At 40.8% G+C, this 20874-nt stretch overlaps 1 protein-coding gene across 1 annotated transcript; it reads right to left on the reverse strand.

Moving 5' to 3' along the window:
• Positions 1–8: 8 nt before the first annotated feature.
• Positions 9–20514, reverse strand: Tex28 (testis expressed 28). Its single transcript, XM_040744787.1, has 5 exons — positions 20480–20514; positions 15933–16036; positions 13989–14713; positions 1215–1350; positions 9–434 (listed from the first exon to the last, which is right to left on the reverse strand). The coding sequence occupies exons 2-5, from the start codon at positions 15942–15944 to the stop codon at positions 78–80; spliced, it is 1230 nt and encodes a 409-aa protein (XP_040600721.1). The 5' UTR covers positions 15945–16036; positions 20480–20514; the 3' UTR covers positions 9–77.
• Between the last annotated feature and the right edge of the window lie 360 nt (positions 20515–20874).

Consider the following 20874-nt stretch of genomic DNA (forward strand, 5'->3'; position numbering starts at 1 on the left):
TAAGAAGTGACAGCAACAAAGTAGCTCTCTAGGAAAGGCTACTGGATGCCCTCAACATCTGGAAATGAACAAATTCATCACTGTCCATCTAATGGAGGCTTAGCATCCTTGAAGTCTGGTCTCCACTTGAAGGGGACCCAGGCCTGCCAGTCCATGATGGAGATGATATGCCGCTTCTGCCAAGCCAAGGACCCAAGGCCAATCAACACGAATACAGTGAATGTGCGCAGGCGTGAGTTGAGCAGAGGCAAGGGGTAAGAACACAAGGTAGAGACCAAGACCAAGAGGACAGTGGCCAGTGTGAGAAGCAGGCTTATGAATCTGAACAAAAAGTCCCTGGGACGAGTTCTGAGGCTGGCCATCATCTCCAGTTGGGTAGCTTGCTGTAGAGTTTCTAGCTTGGTTATTCTACTCTTGAAAGTCTCCATTACATCCTGTAGGTAACAAACACATATAGTCACCAGAAGTTAGAATAGAAATGTGCTTATCTAATTTAGTAATTTATTTGCTTAGGGGTATTCAAGAAGTACTGTTGAGATGAATCTTTTTTTCCCTGTTTTATCTCTCTTTTTTCTTTCTTATTTATTTATTTGAGACAAGATCTCACTGTATAGTTCCAGCTGACCTGAAACTTGCTATGAAGACAAGGCTGTTCTCAAACTCAGAGATATACTTACCTGTGCCTCTCAAGTCCTGGGATTAAAGACCTGTGCCATCATACCTGATGAGTTGAATCTTTTAGGAGAGATAGGGAGAACTAGGATATGCACAGCAGAGCAAGACATTTGCTGTGAAGTGCTGGGCGAATGGGTCCTGGTCCTTATCTACTTCTGAGTCTGAGGACCTAGGTGGGAAAGGGTTAATCAGGGACAGCAGTAGGAGCTATGAGTGTGGAAAGAACTGAGGGGCAGAAAGCTAGACCCGAAGAAGGGGTTCCCAGAAGCCTTCCCTCTACTAGCAATGCAAACACCTCAGCATCCCTTGGGTTTGTCATGCTTTACCCCTGATCTGTAGGTCACAGACTCCAGGCTATGGTTCAATGATTGTTCCTACAGGATAAGAAGCACAGTTAAAACTTCACAAAGCAACTCACAGAGACATTCAAGGTTACCACTGCACCATCAGGGTAGGCACAGCTAGATCTCTTGCCTTGGCTTGGGAGTATACACATAGACTACTCATCCCCCATAGCCCTTTCTCCCTGAGACTCTCACCCATATTTCCTTGGCTCTTTCATAGGACAAATAGGCCATTTTCTCTTCAGTGCATGCCAAATGCTGTTTGAGGTGGCAAATCTCATCCAAGTATCTCTGCAAGTGATCATTCGCCTGTTCTTCCATCAGTGATTGTCTAGAAAGCAAGAGACAAAGTAGCATTCCCTCTGTAGCTTATTCAGAGCTCATGCTGGCAGAAAGCACCCTGCAGTTGGATTTACTACCCCCATCATGCCCCCCCCACTAGAATTCAGTCAAAGATGGTTGCCTCTTCTACCTCTGCCTGGGAATACATATACTGATAGATATTATTTACAATTATTCTCTAGTAATATTGTTGTTTTTAAAAAAGGCAAGTGAGAGAGATGCCATCATGTGACAGAGCTTTCATGCAGAGTTTTTTATTGGGAGGAGGGAATGAGGAAGGAGGAGGCAGGGAGGAGATGAGCCTCTGGGGACAGGAGCTTCAGGAGAGAGGAAAGAGAGGCAGACAGAGAAAAAGGGAAAGAGGAAGAGAGAGGGGGAAAAAAAGAAGAGGGGAGAGGGAAAGAGAATTTTACCAAATGTGCCATAGATTAGAAAGTATAGAAAAGAAAATTTAAGCTATCTGTATATGCTATCTGTATGTCCCCCAAACTTTCCCTGGAGCAGTGTTGAGGATGCAGTAGTTACTCCATAAATGTATCTCTATTATAGAGCATGGACAGTCACAAAAGACCACAGCGAGGTTCCGTTTGTATTCGATGTCCATAAACATGAACAGATGAGTGGGTGCCAGGGGCTGAGAATGAGGGTGATAAGGAATGACTGCTAATAGGGTTTATTTTGGGGGGGAGAAGAAAAACGTGAGATTATATTGTAGATTAACTATGAATATACTAAAATCCCACTAAAATTGTACACACTTGGGAGAAGAGACAGAATTTCACACTGTAGTCCAAGCTAGTTTTGAACTTAGGATCCTCCTGCCTCTGCTTCCTGAGTGCTGGAATTACAGGCATGTGCCACTAAGCCAAGCTGAATTGTATACATTAAATGAATGGAATGAATGGGATGTGAATTATAACACAATAAGGTTATTTAATGAAAAGCAAACATTGGATTGTACTAATGGTCACACAACTCAGTAAATTTAATGAAAACCATTGAAATGCAATTAAAATGGTGCATTTTGTGACATGCAAATTATATCTCAACACAGATGTTCAAAAATACAAGCAAAATATACTACCTGTTATGCATACAAACATAAATCAGAAAGTATTAAGTAAGAGGTACCAGGAGAGTGCCTCTGAATCTGTGTGTGTGTGTGTGTGTGTGTGTGTGTGTGTGTGTTACTGAGGATGAAAACTGGAGCCTAGGCAAGCACCTGACCATTGAACTACATCCCTAACCCATACAACTGAATCTTTTGAAGTTTTATTTCTTTAACAACAACAACAACAAAAGATTTGAAGGAAATGTGTGGCAAATGTTAATATTTGATTTACAACTGAAAAATTGTTTTGAAGTTCCTCATATGGACCCCCATGAAGGACAGGCCAAAGAATAGAAGCTAGGCTACAGAAGATGACTCTTTGATTCTTTCATTCCAAGCAGAGCAAAGTTTGACCTGAGTTGGAATTGGTGACTCCTCCATGAAACCCACAGAAGGAAGGGTTGCCATCCTGTGAGGTCAGGTAGGAGAGTCACACTCTTGCACGATAGGCCCTGCGATCAATCTCTAGTATCATAAACAATCAAAAAATAAAATAAACTCACCCTCTCTAATAAAAATAATTTATTTCAAAGGTACAGCCTTGGCCTTGTCTGAGAACTGCCTATTGGCATGTTGAATTAGAACTCAATGGCTTTCACCCTGGAGGAAGGGGAAGACTGAAAGCTAGATACAGAGGGATTATGTAGGACAGGCGTCATTGTAAGTGTCACACCCCAAGACAAGGTACAAAGTAAAGCCATAGGGAGTAAGGGGAAAGTAATGTAAGACAGGAGAATTCCCACAATAGTTGACTCACCTAGGAGCCCAGGTTGGAAAGTCTTTGTAAAAAGGTGTAATGATAACAATCATCAAATATAACAAAATAATGAAATAGGCAATGGAGACAGTGTTGACAGACTAGAAAGAACAGCACTTAGGAGCATGAGATAGGAGAGGAGTGGAGTGGAGGCTGGAAAACTTAAGACTAAGGGTGGAGTGGGTGGTCAGGTTGTCATGAGGGTGGATGGAAACAACTCATCAGTAGTCTGTGTGGGGACTGATAGGATCCAATAAAGTATGTGGGATGGCAGTCACATGAACAACTTTACCCATTTTGTGGAATTTGACATGTTCCACATCCTATACTCCAACCACACTGTGACCTCCACCTTGGTAAGATAAGAGGTTCTGCCAAATAATTTTGAGCTGTTCTGACAAGTCCCATTGAACTTAGAAATCCCCTAGCCTTGAAATTTTTGAGCTATATAAGCCCCATTTTCTCCTATGTTCAATGCTATTCTCTCAACCCTTGCTTTATGGAGATAGCCCTGTCTACAAAAATAAAAGTTGTTTAATTTGACCAAAAATTTTTGTCATGGTCTTTGCTCTCATTCACTGGCATTAACACAGCCTTTTAAATACAAACAGAAGACAGAATGGATTGTTTTCCAAATGCATAGTATTTCAAAGAAATAAATGCTAACCCAGAATTCTATGCCCAGAAAAGACATATTTTAGAAATAAAATAGGAGTAAATGACTGTGCAGGTAAAGACAATTGCTGCCAACTCTGGCCACCTAAAGTTCAATTACACATGGTAGGAGAGAACTGACTCCTGAAAGTTTTCCTGTGACCTCCACATGTGCATAAAAATAAATAAATAAATGTAACAAAGCTATTAAAAGATAAAAGATAACTGAACATGCACATTCATCATTCTTTGCTTCCTGACCGTGGATGGCCTTCAGCTCCTCCTGCAATGAGTTCCCTAAAATGATGAGCTTTACCCTCCAACTGTGAGCCAAAATCACCTTTCTCCCTTGAGTTTGTCAAGATTTTTTTAATCACCACAACAGAATAAGTAACTAGTAACTGATAGCACTCCAGGATGAGGAAGCCAGAAAATTCATGGAGAATGATTGTGGATAATAGAGAACTAAAGAAAATAGTGCCTCTCCGAGGGAGGGGGAAGGGGAGGGTGGAGGTAAGAGAAAGAGGAGGGGAGAAGAGGAGGGGAGAGGAGACTATGAGGGATCAGGGGAATGAATAGAGGAGAGCAAGGAAAGAGATACCTTAATAAGAGGGAGCCATTATAGGTTTAAAGAGAAATCTGGCACTAGGGAAATGTCCAGAGATCTACAAGGATGACTCCAGCTAACAATCTAAGCAATAGTGGAGAGGCTACCTTAAATGCCCTTCCCCAATAATGAGATTGATGACTACCTTACATGCCATCATAGAGCCTTCACCCAGTAGCTGATGGAAGCAGAAGCAGAGACCCACAGCTAAACAATGGGTCAAACTCCTGGAGTCCAGTTGCAGAGAGGGAGGACTGATAATACGAGCAAAGGGATCAAGACCAGGCTGGAGAAAACCACAAAAACAGCTGACCTGAGCAAGTGGGAGCTTATGGACCCCAGACTGACAGCTGAGGAACCAGCATTGGACCGAACCAGGCCCCTGAATTTGGGTGACAGGATGCCTGTTCAGTCTATGGGGCCTCTGGCAGTGGAACCAGTATTTATCCCTAGTGCACGAATGGGCTTTGAGAGCCCATTCTCCCATGGAAGGATACTCTCTCAGCCTAGATACATGGAGGAGGGCCTAGGTCCTGCCTCAAATGATGTGACAGATTTTGATGATCCCCATGGAAGGCCTCACTTTCCCTGGGGAGTGGATAAGGAGTGGGACGCAATGGGGTGTGGTTTTGTGGGAGGCATGGAGGATGTGCAGGAGAAGGAAAAGGGATTGACATGTAAAGTAAGATTGTTTCTAATTTAAATTTAAAAAATCAAACGGGGGAAAATAGTGCCTCTCACCCACACTGTTGTACTCTACACTGCTATTTTTTAACAAGCAATTGGTTTAAGCAATAGAATGATCTTGATCAATCCAAGGAACCACATAAAGGTAGAGGGAGAAAACTGAATCCATAGAGCTGTCTTCTGAACTCCTCACATGTGCCCTCCATTATAGACAATATGGCAGTAGTAAATAAAGTAGGAAAATTCAAAATAAATCAAAGACCTTAATATAAGACCTAAAACAAAAAAAACTGTTAAAAAGAAAAAATGTAGAGGAGCTGAAGAAATGATTCAGTGATTAAGAGTGCTTGTTGTTCTTGCAGAGGTCCTGGATTCTGTTCCCAGCATCCACATGGCAATTCACAACTGTCTACAACTCTAGTTCTAGGGGATATACCCATTTTCTGGCCTCCACAGGTGCCAGGCACACATTCAGTGCACTTATACACATACAGGCAAAAAATTCATACACATAAAATAAAAATAAATACTTTTTAAAATAGTCCATTTTTGTCTGGCAAGATGCAGGAGGCTCCTATTTGAATGAAATGAAATCCAATAGAAATGACAATTCTCCTACCAGACTCTGTAAAGCCCCCCTTTCCAGTCATCTGTCTCAGCACTGTCCCCCTAAAAGAACTGCCTAACCTGATCCCTCAAGTTCCCATGCCCACCCACCCCCAGTCTGACCAGGAGATCTCTTCTCTTTCCCCTTCCCAGGGAGGAGGAAGTACTTGGTCTTATGTTAAGTTGATGTGCCATGCTTAGCTGAAGTCCATGGTTATGAGGGGTCCCTGGGGGTGGAAGGGAGGAAGAGGGGTGGAGTGGAAGAAGAGGAAGGAGGGGTGACTGTAATTGGGATGTAAATAAACTAATTAATTAATAATTAAATAATAAATAAACAAACAAAAAATAAAAAGAAATGACAATTCTTGAACCCTCTGACCAACATAGTCTGAGAATACAACAGAAGTGTAAGTAGATTCCTTGAGAAGTCAACCCTATATTATATCACTGGGGAAGGTGATCTTAGCAACTGAAAAGGCTGTGTTTTATAAATAACCTTTTAATTCTGAACCTTGTCTCAAAGGAAATCATACCAGAATATTCCTTAGACAGAGGACCTAGAGATTGGAAGTGTCTAAAGTTCTGGAATGTAGAAGGAAAAAAGCACAGAAACAGAATATTCACTTCAGGACATTTTCAATCTGGTAGGAACTCATGTGCTAGATGGACCATGAAAAATGTTCATGAGTGCCATCACCTGTGAATACAGCTAGAAATATAAAGCAAGAATGATGTTCTCAACACAGAAAATATTCTAAAATATGTCAGATAGCCAGAATCATGGGGGTAGTGTGGGCACTGTGATGCTGGTGGAAAGGAGAGAGCATGAGGAACCCAGGAGACATTGCCTGAAGGAAAAAAGAGGAAGGCAAAGTCAGGCCAACAGCCTGGCTAGCTCTTCACCCTGGGGTATTCTGTTGATTTTTCTACAAACTTACAAGAGCTTAGTTTGCAGAGAGAAAGCACAGAGTATTTATTAATTCCTGTTTGTGTGGGTTCTAAACCAAAACATTTGTGGTGCCTGCGCCACAAGCAAATCTAATGTATCGGGCGAAAGCCTAGAGATTTAAATGGAAGCTATGATATCCGGCCATTTGTGCTAAGAGAATGTGTGTCTGTGTGTCTCTTTTTGCTAGGAGAGAGCAACCTTATATACAGACTTACAGCACAGTGGGAAAACCCCAGGTGTAAGAGGAGTCCATGTTTTCATAATTAGAGGTTGATGCCAGTGAGGCAAGACTGGGGCTGTAAGCCAAGACTAGAAAACAGAATGAATCAGTGGTTATTGGCTGACAAGCAACTCACAGAGACCCCATGGGGTCTGGGGCCCAACAAACATTGACCAAGCTAATTCTCACAACAGGCTCAACAACAGTGGAATTATCGAATTAATTCAATTTTACAGGCTTGGAAATGAATGTTGCTTCTTTAAGCTTTGCCTATAAAGCTATTAAGATTTGGAAATGATTATTGGTATTTTAATCTTTGACTAAAGCTATTCAGCTCTAGCAGAGAAGATGCTAGACCTGTTCTAAATCCAGAATTCTCTCTTGAGTGATTGGAGATCTCAAATCACCTATCTGACAGGATCAGTATTTTATTTTATTTTATTTTTGTTGTTTTTTTCCCATTTTTTTAATTTTATTTTCCAGTTTAAATTTAGATAAGAATCAAGGTTGCTTCACAAGTCAGTTCCAGGTCCCTCTCCCATTCCCTCCCTTCCTCCCGTGCCCTCCCCTCCCCCCCCCCGTTATCCTCTCATTTCTCCAGGGAGGGTGAGGCCCTCCATGGGGGTGTCCATAGTGTGTCATTTCATATAGGGCAGGGCCTAGACCCTTTCCCAAGAGTTCTGGGCAGGATCAGTATTTTAAAAGATATGAAGATCTCTTATAATTCAACAAGAGAAAGACAAAGCTATACAGTCTGAAAATAAACCAAAGACGTCAATATGAATTTGATAAATAGAAATGTACAAATGACCACAGCAGATGAAAAAGACTCAACATCACCAATAACTAGAGAGAGAAATGTTCTCATGTACTTAGGATAATGGTTCTCTGGGCAATTTGTTTTCTATGCAATGTTTGGAAATGTCGGAGACATCTTTACTTATCACAAGCTGAGGAGAACTGGTAGATTAAAAATAGTTTCCCTAAAAGACAGCCATGTCTTAATCGCCAAAAGAGTTTTTCTAGAGGGGAGTGGGTGAACAGGAGGGAGAGGGAACTGGGATTGGTATGTAAAATAAGATTGTTTTTCATTTAAGTTTAAAAAATTTTAAGAGTCTTTCTAGAAATGATACAGTTAAGGATATTAAGGTGTGGAGGCTATACTGGTGGGCTGTAAATGTGATCACAAGTGTTCTTTATCTTTGTGATAAACATAAAGTACTGGGAGTGGAACCCAGGGATTATGTGTAATTTGCAAGTGCTCTACCATAAAGCTATACCTCTAGTCCCCCATGCAGTCTTAGGCAGATAGAAATTAAATACACATTGAGAAGGCCTTGTGAAGACAAAGAAACAAGAACTTTGATAGACCATGTGTAGTGGTACACTCTTCTATTCCCCAAACTTGGCAGGTGAAGACAGGAGGACCAAAAGTTCAGGGTCATCCTTAACTACATAGTAAGTTTAAGGCCAGTCTGAGAAATGTGAGGCCATGTCTCAAAAACTCAAAACAAGAAAACATGAAGTGAAAAGAGAGGAGAAGAGGAGAGAGAAGTGGAGAGGAGAAATAGAGGAAGGAAAAGCGATTTGAAGATTCTAGCCTTGAAGATGTGGCCACAAATTACGGTATGCAGCAGCCACTAGGAACCAAAGAAGACAGTGCAACCTTGCCTAGTAAAACTAATTTTAGATGTCTAGACTCTAAAACTATGAGAGAATAAATTCAGGTTATTTCAAGTCACCAAGTTGGAGTATTACGTGATGGCAACAAAAGGAAACCAAGGTAGGCAGGGTGCAATTGGCTTCTGGGACATAGAGCCCATGCGTAGATCCAGTCATCTTACAGTGCCAGAGAGGGTTAAGGTTCAGAAGCTGTCTCCTGCTACTTCCAGTCAGTACCCCTCATCTATGAGTAATCAATCTCTTGTGCTTCCTGCTAAATTTTTGTTTCATCTTCTCCATAGGTATTCCATGACATAAGCAACCTACCATCTCCTAGAGAGTAGATATATATTTTAGCTTATGGCCACTCTTGTTTTTTTTTGTTTCATTTTTAGATATGCCATGTTGCCCCAGCTAGCCTCAAAGTCATAGTGATTACCTTGTCTGTGTCTGAGTTCTAGGATTACAGGTATGTACAACCACAGCTGGCTTAGGGACACTCTTAGCAGGTAACTTAAGACAAAATTAGAAGGGAAAAACAACTACAATGATAAACATTCCAGAATCTGTAGCTGCATGTGGTATAATCTCAGCACTTAAGAGGTAGGAACTCAAGATCATCTTCAGTTACAAAGCAAGTTTGGGGCCAGTCTTAGATACATGAAATCCTGTCAGTAAAAAAAAATTACAATAGTTCCTTTTGAGTGCAATTTAACTTTGTTAAATGTTGCAGAACTCTCAGTTTAAAGAATCTTGCTTGACAGGGGCTAGAGAGAAGCCTCAATGATTAAGAGCACTGGCTGCTCTTCCAGAGGACCCATATTCCAATTGCCAGTAACCACATAATAATAGTTCACAACCTAGTTTCAGGAAATCTGATGCCCTCTTCTGGCCTCCATGTCCACTACATACATATGGTACACAGACATATATGCAGGCAAGACATCCATACCCAGGAAATGTTTTAAAGAAAAAGAAATTAGTGGAGCATAAGTCTTCAAGTAAGCCAATAAGCAGAATTCTTTCATGGTTTCTGCTTTAAACTCCTCCTTGAATTCCTGCCCTGACTTTCCACAATGACAGACTGTGTGACCTGGAAATGTAAGCCAAAAATGTTTTTCTTCCTCTAGGGTAGTTTTGGCCAGTTTCTTTTTTTGTAGAAAAAGAGAATAAATTAGAAAACAGGGCCTGTCACTGAACCTAGAACCCACTGATTTTGTAACGCTATCTTGCCACCAAGCCCTAGTGATTCTTCTGTCTCTCTTTTCCCAATACTGGGGTTACAGGAATGCACCACAATGCCCAGATTCTTATCTGGGTGCTGAGGATCTGAACTCAAGCCTTCATACATGAACAGCAAGTCCTTTAACCACTGAACTATCTCCCTAACCCCTAAAAAATAAACAATGTCATCATTTATATGAAAGTATGAAGGACCCCACCCCACATAGCCAAAGCAATCTTGATCAAAAGGAATAGTGTTTGAATTTATCACCACACCTGATTATAAGTCATGCACTACAGAGCTATAGTAAGAAAAACAGCATAGTTACCACACAGAAACAGATATGTAGATCAGTGGAATAGGATAAAAGATCCAGATATAAACCCATGCAGTTATAGACATCTGTTTTTTGACAAAAATCCAAAAAATATGTGTTAGAGAAAAAGATCCTCTTCAACAAACAGTGCTGTGAAAATTAATGAAACTAGGTTCCTATTTCCCACCCAGTAAAAAAAATCAGTCTCAGTCACTGGATAGAGGTTCTAGGATGGAATATAAGGTAGTCTTTAAGTTCATTATCAGGAATGGGCATTTAAGATAGTCTCTCCACTATTGCTTAGTTTGCCAGTTGATGTCATCCTTGTAGATCGCTAGAAATCTCACTAGTGCCAGATCTCTCTTCAAACCTGTAATGACTCCCTCTATTATGGTATTTCTCATCCTGTTCTCCCCTATTCTTCCCCCAATTTAACTTTCTTGCTCCCCCATGAACTCCTCTCTCCAGTGACTGATGGAAGCAGAGGCAAACACCCACAGCTAAACACTGAACTGAACCCCTGGAACCAAGTGATAGAGAGAGAGGAGTGATGAGCAAATGGGCAAAGAATGGGCTGGCGATGTAATTGATTCTATCAATAAGCCGCATGTTGATAACTATCTTCCAGATGCTAGTATAGCGTGGATAACGTTTTCAAACTTCATCATTAAAATTGTCTGCAAAATTAAAAAAAAAAAGAATGGGCTGGCGAAACCAGGAGAGACAGCTGATCTGAACAGGGGGGGAGCTCTTGGACCCCAGACCGACAGCTGGGAGGCCAGCATGGGACTGATCCGGACTCCCTGAATGTGAGAGTCAGTGAGGAGGCCTGGGCAACCTATGGGACCCTGAGCAGTGGATCAGTGTTTATCCCTGGCATACAAACAGACATCGTGTGTCCATAACACAAAGAGGGATCCTCTCTCAGCCTGGACTCTTAGGGGAGTGCCTGGACCCTGCCCTGAGTGAAATGACAGACTCTAGATATCCCCTATGTGGAGGGAATTGGCAATAGGGTGGGAGGCTGGGGGGGATGGTGGGTGGTGCCGGAGGAGGGGGAGGGAGAGGGAACTGGGATTGACATGTGAAGCAAGCTTTTTTCTTTAAAAAATGTAATAAAATATAATGAAAAAAATCAATCTCAAATGGATCAAATGTAAGACCTGAAACTACAAAAGGAAAGGGTAAAGACAATGCTTTAAGATATAGGCATACGTGCCACAGTGTCTAGACTTTTGTCATGTGGGAATCAAGATTCACTAAGCTCAGGACAGGTTAAGTGAAGTTTATTTCAGGGAGATTACACTTACATATGAAACAGATAACTTCAGAGGGTTTCCGTTCCAAGGATTCACCCAGGCTGCCCTCCACAGTGACCAGTCCGGAAGCAACAGAGACAGCAAGCTCGGCTCGGGACCCCAGACCTAGCTTTTCCTTAAAAGGGCTGTGGTCAACGCTACAGGTGAGCGGGGTGGATATCTCACTACAGACTTTTTTTTTTGTCAAATTCTTACTCTTCCTAATAAAGATTTTGCTAGCTAAAGAAAAAAAGATATAGGCATAGTCAAGGTCTTTCTGAATAAGACCTTAATAACTCTGGAAATAATAAATAATGTAATGAGAAATAGGGCTTTTTAAAATTAAAAAGCTTCAAGCTGGAGAGATGGCTCAGCCGTTAAAGGCTAAGCTCACAACCAAAAATATAAAATTAATAAGCTTCTATACAGAAAGGGAAAGAGTAACTGAGTGAAGAAGTGTTCTATAGAATGGGAGATCTATACTAGATATAGATATGACAGATAATTAATATCTGCAATATGAAATGATCTTTTTTTGTTTCAGGGTTCCTCTGTGTAATAGCTCTGGCTGTCCTGGAACTCACTCTGTAGACCAGGCTGACCTCGAACTCACAGAGATCCGTCCGCCTCTGCCTCCTCAGTGCTGGGATTAAAGGCATGTGACACCACTGCCAGGACTACATTGAATTTTTTTAAAAAAAAACTTAAATCAAACAATTCAATTGGGACTGGTGAGACAGCTTTGGTGAGCAAGCACTTTCTTATTGGATCTCTTGGGAAGGAGAGAACCAACTCTTGAAAATTGTCTGCTGACCTCCACATGTGTGCTGTACACACATGCACCGACACTTACAGACAGAAAATACATAAATGTAAAATATTACAAAAACAACTTAATAAATTGATTAATGAAATGAACATATGACTCTGAAGAGATTAATATAAACAGCCAACAAGCATAAAAAGTCCCATCTCAATGCAAATCAGAAGTACACTGCAACCTAAATGACTGCCAGAAAAACATAACAAGTAACAGCAAATGCTGGTGAGGATGTGGACAAAAAGGACTCCTTTTATACTGCTGGTTGGACTGTAAACTAGTCCCAGCTACTATGGGGATCATCGGTAAGGAAGTTTTTAAAAAAAAAACAACTAAAAACTGGGCTGTATATTGGTGCATACCTTTAATCCCAGCACTTGGCAGGCAGAGGAATGCAGATCTCTAAGTTTGAGGCCAGCCTGGTCTACAGAGTGACTTTCTGGACAACCAGAGCTACACAGAGAAACCCTGTCTGAAAAAAAACCAAAGAAAATAAAAAATAAATTAAAAACCTAAAAATGCACAAAATCGTGTATCTATATGAAATGAAAGTAGAAATAAAACTGTCTATGAATATACACAATAAAAATAATAATAGTAAGCAGGGCAATGGTGGGCAGAGATGGTGGGATCTCTGTGAGTTCAAGGCCAGCCTGGTCTACAAAGCTATACAGAGAAACCCTGTGTTGAAAAATCAAAAAATATAATAATAGTAGCGAAACCTGTATTTCTCAGTGGCTAGCTTACTTAATGACAGGCTGCTTTATGATGCTCATGTATTTCCCCTTATAGATTCTTAGAATACATAAATGCTCCTAGGAGTCCCTGGGAAAACCCAAGATGACAGTTCCCATTTGTGTTTTCCTCTTCATATGTGTAGGTACTACAATGACTGCAGAGTCCTTATTTCATGAATATGCTGAGCCTCTTGAATTATTGAATCAACCCCACCCTCTCTTGTTAAGTTGTTGAGTGTATTTATATTAATTTATCAGTGACTATGCTGACGTTGACATGAAAGGAATCAAGGTACCCAAGGCTGGTGGAGAACCAGAGGACTACAACAGAAATAGAATGGACCCATTGAAAGATTAGATTTATGTTTTGTTGTCTGCTGTTGTTTTGAGACAGGGTCTCACTATGTATTAAAGGCTGGCCTTAAAATCACTACATAGTGAATACCTGTCTTGCCTCTTTTTAAGTTGTTGGATCCCAATTTTTCTTAGAGAAAAAAATTTAAGCCAAAGCATACTGATGAGAAAACATTCACAAAAGGTAGTCACTTTTAAACTGAATATCCAATACATCCAGTCCTTGACATTATACTCCAGTTCAGACTTGAGTTTCAACAAATTTCCCTAGTAAATGGGACATAGGGGACATTACCTTTCTGATATTAGCAGTCTGCCAGGTTCCCACTGCACCTGGCTGCCTCTATTGTTACCTTGCACCAAGCAGACTTCCTAGCAGGCACCCTAGCTACAGCCTATTTAACCAGCAAGAGACAAAAGTTGGTGTAGAGCAACAGGAAAATAACTACTCATTGCACTTTAGGTAACAACCACTAAACAGAATCACAGACCTGCTCTTCTCACCTGCCTTCACCCTGATTCTTTTCCTGGCTCCTTCTCAACCCTTCATCAGGGTGTATCTCAAATTATCTCTTGACTGTTTCTTGTCTTAAGAGCCAAGGTGTAAAAAGGGACTTTCCTCACCTGGCTTTCTTTTCCTGGAGGGACTTCAGTATCTCCTGTACATTAGTCACATGACTTTCCTTGAGATTTTGGTGGGAGACCTGAAGCCCAACATGGACCTTCTTGGCTTCTGTCAGTTCTTCCTTCATCTTCTGCAACAGCAGCTTTCGTTGCTGAGCCACATACTTTTTTTCTGATAATGTCCTCTGTTGCATGCCTGACAAGTGACTCTCCAGAGTGTAGGGCCTAGCTATATTGATGGGCAGGCTATCTTCCCCACCTGGCTTGGACAACTTGGAATATGAGTCCTTCACACCAGGTTGCTTATGGCTGTCCACACCACTGCCCACTTTTAGCACTGAACTTGTAGGGCTGCAGCCCTCTTCCAGCTCCTTCAGCTGCAGGTGACACTGATAGAGCTTTCGTTCTATGTGAGCAATAGTGGCAGAGGTGCGCTGGTTCACCCTCTCAAAGGCCTGCCGGATATGTGGGGCCTGGTGTCGGTCAGCTTTGGATACCAGCTTGAGGTAGCTCATGGTATTCTCATCCCTACTGGCCTTCTCCACTCTTAGCTGCTCTGAGAGGTAGAAGATTCGATGCTTGACACCTTCCCTCACATTCCGGGCAAGCTCACCATCTGAGAAGCTAGTATGACTGCTAGGGCAATCCTCATGGGAGGAGGACAGGGACCTGTAGGAGGGCACGTTTGGGGGCAAGGTTGCACTTGAGCTCTTGATGCTTTCCACCTACATTGGGAAACAATAAAACATGCAACATATGCTCTGTGAGTTTCAAATAGAAGATTTGAACATGTATGAATTCACTTCAGAAAAATACATGTGTGCAGAGACAGTGATGTATATAAAGTTTGTGTATTCAAGATGGGCCCAACACAGACTGTGGGGAGGTGAAGCTCATTTTCTAGGTCCCCAACTCCTTCCTTTTCAATACCTAACTTCTTGCTGGTACCCTACTACAAACTTCAGGTGGGTAGAATCTGACCTCTACATCTCCCTCACCTGGGCTTGAACCTTTCTTCCTATTATCTCTTCCAAGAATTATCAGTTATGTCTCTCATTTATTAGGGGTTCTTAAAAAGTAGCAGTAAGCTTATTCCCATTAATGTATATGGTTATATTGCTACTTCTGGGAAGATGGTAGGTAGAAAAATTTCTATGCTAACAGGTTTATCCATTCATGAAATCACTTGTCTCACACATTATTTCCTAAGAATTAATGAGACAAAAATAGGCAGGGAGTCAAATGAGGACAATATACTACTATACAACAAAGGAAATAAAACCACATCCTTGAGAAATATGAAGGAATCTTACAATCATAGTGTGGAACAGAAAACATCACATTACGTTTGGTTCTGTTTGGATAAATTTAAAAGCATGCAAAATGTAGGAATATTGTATAGGGATATCTATATAGGTGACAAACTATAAAGGCAAAGCCTAGTCATGAGTAGTGTTAGCATCAGGAGGACGCTTTCCAGGTGGTTGTGACTGTAAGGGAGGTGGAGACTACAGTTACTTATAATTGTTTCTTAAGATATAAGTTTTCTGAACCTTTATGTACATATTATAGATTCTGAAATTTTAAAAATGTTTTAAGTGCTCAATAGATGGATTTAATAGCAGATTTTATATGATTATATACAGCTGGTAAATAGTAAAACAGATATGGAAAAAAGGTATCCAGAATCCAGCAAAGAAATATAAAGAAATAGAAACTTTTAGAAGTAGAAACAGAAGACAGGATGAGGAGGTCTAACAAAAATCTTCTTACTGTACCAGATTTAGAAAATAGAATGAATATTTGAAGTGATAATCCATAAGAGCTTTTTGGAACTAATGAATGTCACAAATCCACACAGTAAGAAGCTTAATAAATTCAAAGTAGCAAAATCAAACTCAGAAATGTATCTGTATTAAAACTAGAGGGGAGAAAACATATTACCTTTAAAACCATGACTTTTAGACTGCAATCTGACTTCTCGATAGCATCAGTATAATCAAGAATATGGCTGAATAGTATCTCCAATACTGGTAATAAGAGATATGCTGTTGGAGAAAAATAAATCAAGTCAGATTCAAAGAACTGGAAGTCAGAGTGTCTTCATATTTCTCAGCACAACTAGAAGGCAGTGAAGAAATGCCTTGGAAGCTTGAAAGATAAATGATTTCTAACCTAGAACTTATTTTATAACAAAACCATTATCTGAGTTAAGGACTCTTCTTTTCACTTTTCCTTCCTTTTCTCCCTTCTCTTTTCCTTTGACTTCTTTTCTGTTATCTCCTCTTGCCTCTACTTTCCTTCCCACCCTTTCCCATTCTAGGGATTGAACCTAGGGCCTCATATGAGATAAACTTGCTGCTCACATTCACAGCTCCAACTGTAGATGTACAGTGAAACATTTTCAGGCACTAAAGAATGCAAACACTTTACTTCCTCTACAATCTTTCTCCTGATTTCTGTTGACACATATAGTAGACAACCACAATGAACAAGGGATTTAGGAAACAGGGTACTTGATAGAGGGAAGGAAGGACAGAAGCAAACATTGCTTTCTATTTCCCAGATGACAAAAGAAGCTCGTGTTCACGACTGGGCAGCAGATCTGGAAAGCAAATTAAAGGGTCCTTTGGGACTAGGGGGATGATGGCTCAGTGGGTAAATTGAGGGCCTGAGTGTGAATCCCCAACATCTGTAACCCCAGTGCTGGGGAGTGAAAACAGGAGAATATCAGTGGCTCATTGGCCAGTTGTCCTAGCCTACTTGGTGAGCTCCAGGTTCAGTGAAAGACCTTGTACTTTGTCTAGTAAGAAAGAAAGGAAGGAAGAAAGAAAGAAAGAAACATAAAGAGAGAAAGAAACAGACAGAAAGAGAGAAAGAAAGAGATGGAGGGTGAAGACAAAGAGAGGAAGGAAGGAAGGCAGGAAGGACAAAAGAAAGTTAGTTGGAGAGGCTCGAGAGAGGCCTCAGTGTTTAAAAGCATTTTTTGCTCTTTCAGAGGATCAGGGTTTGGGGGTTTGGTTCCTAGCACCCATATGGTGGCTTATAAATACCCTTAACTCTAGTTCCAGGGTATCTGATGACTTCTACACCTTTCCTCTGGTACCAGGCATGCATATGGTGCACATACATACATACAGGCATGCAAAACATGCATATACATAAAATAAATATTAAATAAAAGTTATAAAATATAAGGCAGAGATAGAGGAAGACATTCTGACATCTACTCCTAGCCTGCACACATACATACACACAATGTTCCTTCAGAGAACTCTTGGGAATCAAGTGAGTAGAATACCAGACATCTTTTAACACATGGGTAGAAGATTTTTACATCTGCAGTTGATGGAAGTGCTGAACTTGATACAGGTAATAGAGAACAACCAGACAGGAGTACAAATATTGACTTAATGAGAAATCTGGCACTAGGGAAATGTCCAGAGATCTACAAGGATGACCCCAACTAAAAATCTAAGCAATAGTGGAAAGGCTACCTTAAATCCCCTTCCCCTATAATGAGATTGATGACTACCTTACATGCCATCCTAGAGCCTTCACCCAGTAGCTGATGGAAGCAGAAGCAGAGACCCACAGTTAAACGCTGGGACAAACTCCTGGAGTCCAGTTTTAGAGAGAGAGGAGTGATAATATGAGCAACGGGGTCAGGACCATTTTGGAGAAACAGCTGGCCTGAGCAAGTAGGAGCTGACTAACTCCAGAATGAGAGCTGGGGACCCTGCATAGGACTGAACCAGGCCCCCTGAACATAGGCAACAACAGTTGGGGGGCTTGGGCAGTCTGTAGGGCCTCTAGCAGTGGAACCAGTATTTATCCCTAGTGCATGAACTGGCTATTTGGAGCCCATTCCCTATGGAGGGATACCTTACTCAGCCCAGATACATGGAGGAGGACCCTGCCCCAAATGATGTTCCAGACTTTGATGATCCCTCACGGGAGGCCTCACACTCCCTGAGGAGTGGATGGGGGTGGGATGGGGAGATGGTGAGGGAAATGGGAGGACAGGAGGGAGAGGGAACTGGGATTGGCATGTAAAATAAAATGGTTTTGAAAATGAAAAGTAAAAATAAAGGATTAAAATTAAGGAACTGGAGAGATGGCTCAGTGGGTAACTATAAAAGCATGAGAACCTGATTTCACATCATGGTACCTATGCTAAAAACTGGGAATGGCCATACTTGTACCTGTAACCCCAGTGCTGTGGGAGAGTAGGAAAAGGATTGCTTGGGCTTACTGACCACCAGTGTAGGTTCAGTGAAAAACCTGGTATCAAAGAGTAAGGTGGAGATGATAGAACAGGAAACTTGACAGCCTCCTCTGGTCTTTGCATGTGTACACTAGTGTATGCATACACATATGTATATATACAACACATACTACACCACACACCACACACACACTTAAAAGTAACCACTAACCACTAGTAGAACTGAAACCAAATACATAACATCCAAATAATCAAGAAGAAAAAACTGGAACTTGCTTAGTCCAGAAAAAAAGAAAGGGATCAGACACGGGGGTACACACATGTACTTCCAGTCACTCAGTCTAAGCCCAGGAGTTTAGGGGCACATAGTAAGACTTTAAAAAAGCAAACAAAACATGGGCCAGCAAGATGGTTCTGTGGGCAAAAGCAGTTGCTATACAAACCTGACAATCTGAGTTAAATCTGCAGAACCCACATAAAAAAAAGAACTGATTCCACATAATTGTTCTCTGACTTTCATACATACCACCACACACACACAATAATAATAATAAATTAATATATTTTTTAAACCAGGCTGGTGAGATGGCTCCTAGGGTAACAATGCTTGGCATCGAGCCTGATGACCTGAGTTCCATTCCTGGAACCTACATGGTAGATGATAACAGATTCCCACTGTGTTATCCTTTGACCTCCACTTTGTGTATGATACACAAACACTCGAATGCCCCCCACATACAAAAAATTAGCTTAAAAAGTGCTGGGGGTGTTGCTTAGAGGTGCCATCTAACACAATAAAGATCCTAGGTTAGATCCCAGCATTGCTTAAAATGACGTGATGGAGGACCATAGGCCTTTAATTCCAGCACCTCCAAAAAGGGGAAGACGGAGGAATAAACTTCAAACTCAACCTCAGCCTCAGCCAGCTTGAGGCCCACATAGGACACAACAGATCCTGTTTCAAATCAAGAGAAGAAAAGTTCAATCTAAACGTAAACAAACAAAATAACAAACACAATGCAAAATAAAAAGGAAAAGGAATTAAACTTTCTATGTTCTGATCTGCTTCCTCTCCCTTGGAAGTATACTGTCTCTAAATAAACTGTCCCTGCTTCTGCTATTTAAAAAGCAAAGAAAGGAGGCTGGAAAGATGGGTCAGCAGTTAAGAGCACTGATGGCTCTTCCAGAGGACCTGGGTTCAATTCCCAGCAACTACATTGCAGCTCACGACTGTCTGTAATTCCAGGGGACCCAACACCCTCATACATGCAGGCAAAATACCAACACATATGAAATTAAAATAAATAAATCATTAATAAGGAAATTAAAAACAAAAAAAATCAGGGTAAGGGTTGGCAGAGATACCTTGGTGGGTAAAAGTTCTTACTTCAAAGCCTGACAACCAAACTTGGATACTGGGAACTTATAGCAGAAAGAAACAACTACTGAAAGTTTTCCTCTCACACTCACACATGCACAATAGAATACATATTCCTGCATTCATGTGCCAGCAAGCACATGCATGCACACACACATATACCCATACACATAATAATAATAATAATAATAATAATAATAATAATAATAATAACAATAATAAATCCAGGCATAGTGGTGCACACCTGTAGCCCCAGCACTCAGGAGGCAGAGGCAGGCGAATCTCTGAGTTCTAGGACAGCCTGGTCTACAGAGTTATTTCTAGGACAGTCAAAGATACAAAGAGAAACTCTGTCTTGAAAAATCAAAAAATAATAATAATAAGTGTAAGCCAAGTAGTGGTAGCATACACCATCTCTGTGAGTTCAAGGCCAGCCTTATCTACAAAGGAGTTCCAGGACAGCTAGGACTGTTACACAGAGAAACCCTGTCTCTAAAATCCAAATAACAACAACAACAATAATACTAATAGTAATAATAATAATATCAGTGTAAATAAAAAATATAAACAAGAAAGCATGACCTAGTGGTAACTGTAAGCCCAGCACTTGGGAAACTGAGACATGAGGATCTCCATTTCCAGGCCAGCCTAGGCTACTGATACCAGGTCTTTAAAAAAATCTACAAGAGGAATCATAAAGATTACTCAGTGAGTAAAGATGCCTGCCATGCAAGCCTACAGACCTGAGTTCAATCCCCCAAACCTACAAACAGGTAGGAGAGGCAACTCCACAAAGTTGTCCTTTGACCTACACACAAACATACATACACACTAAAAATGATTTTTTTAAGAGCTGGGAATGTGTCTCTGTGATAGAGGGCTTACCTGGGATTTATGTGACTGATGAATGTTTGATCTCCATCACCACAAAAAAAGAGAATACAAAATAGGATGTTAATAAATGTAATTATAAATAGCTACATACATATCATGATGTTAAAGAGATTACTTAATATTATAAATATCCCAGTCATATATATACTGATTTCTACATTCCATGAAATGACAGTTAAAAATCAAACAATACCATGTATGGTGGCACATGCCTGCAATCCCATAACTTTGGAGGCAGCAGAAAGAATTCAAGGTCAGCCTGGGACACTCAGTGAGACTCTATCTCAAAATAAAGGAAAAAGAAAACCAACCAAATGAACAAAAAAGCCAAGTGAGAATATCTTGTGAGTCTTAAATTACCTGACTTCAAAGTTTAGAAGAGACAA

This window comes from Mesocricetus auratus, unplaced genomic scaffold (genome assembly GCF_017639785.1).
Source record: "Mesocricetus auratus isolate SY011 unplaced genomic scaffold, BCM_Maur_2.0 Super-Scaffold_100003, whole genome shotgun sequence".
Taxonomy (NCBI): Eukaryota; Metazoa; Chordata; class Mammalia; order Rodentia; family Cricetidae; genus Mesocricetus; species Mesocricetus auratus.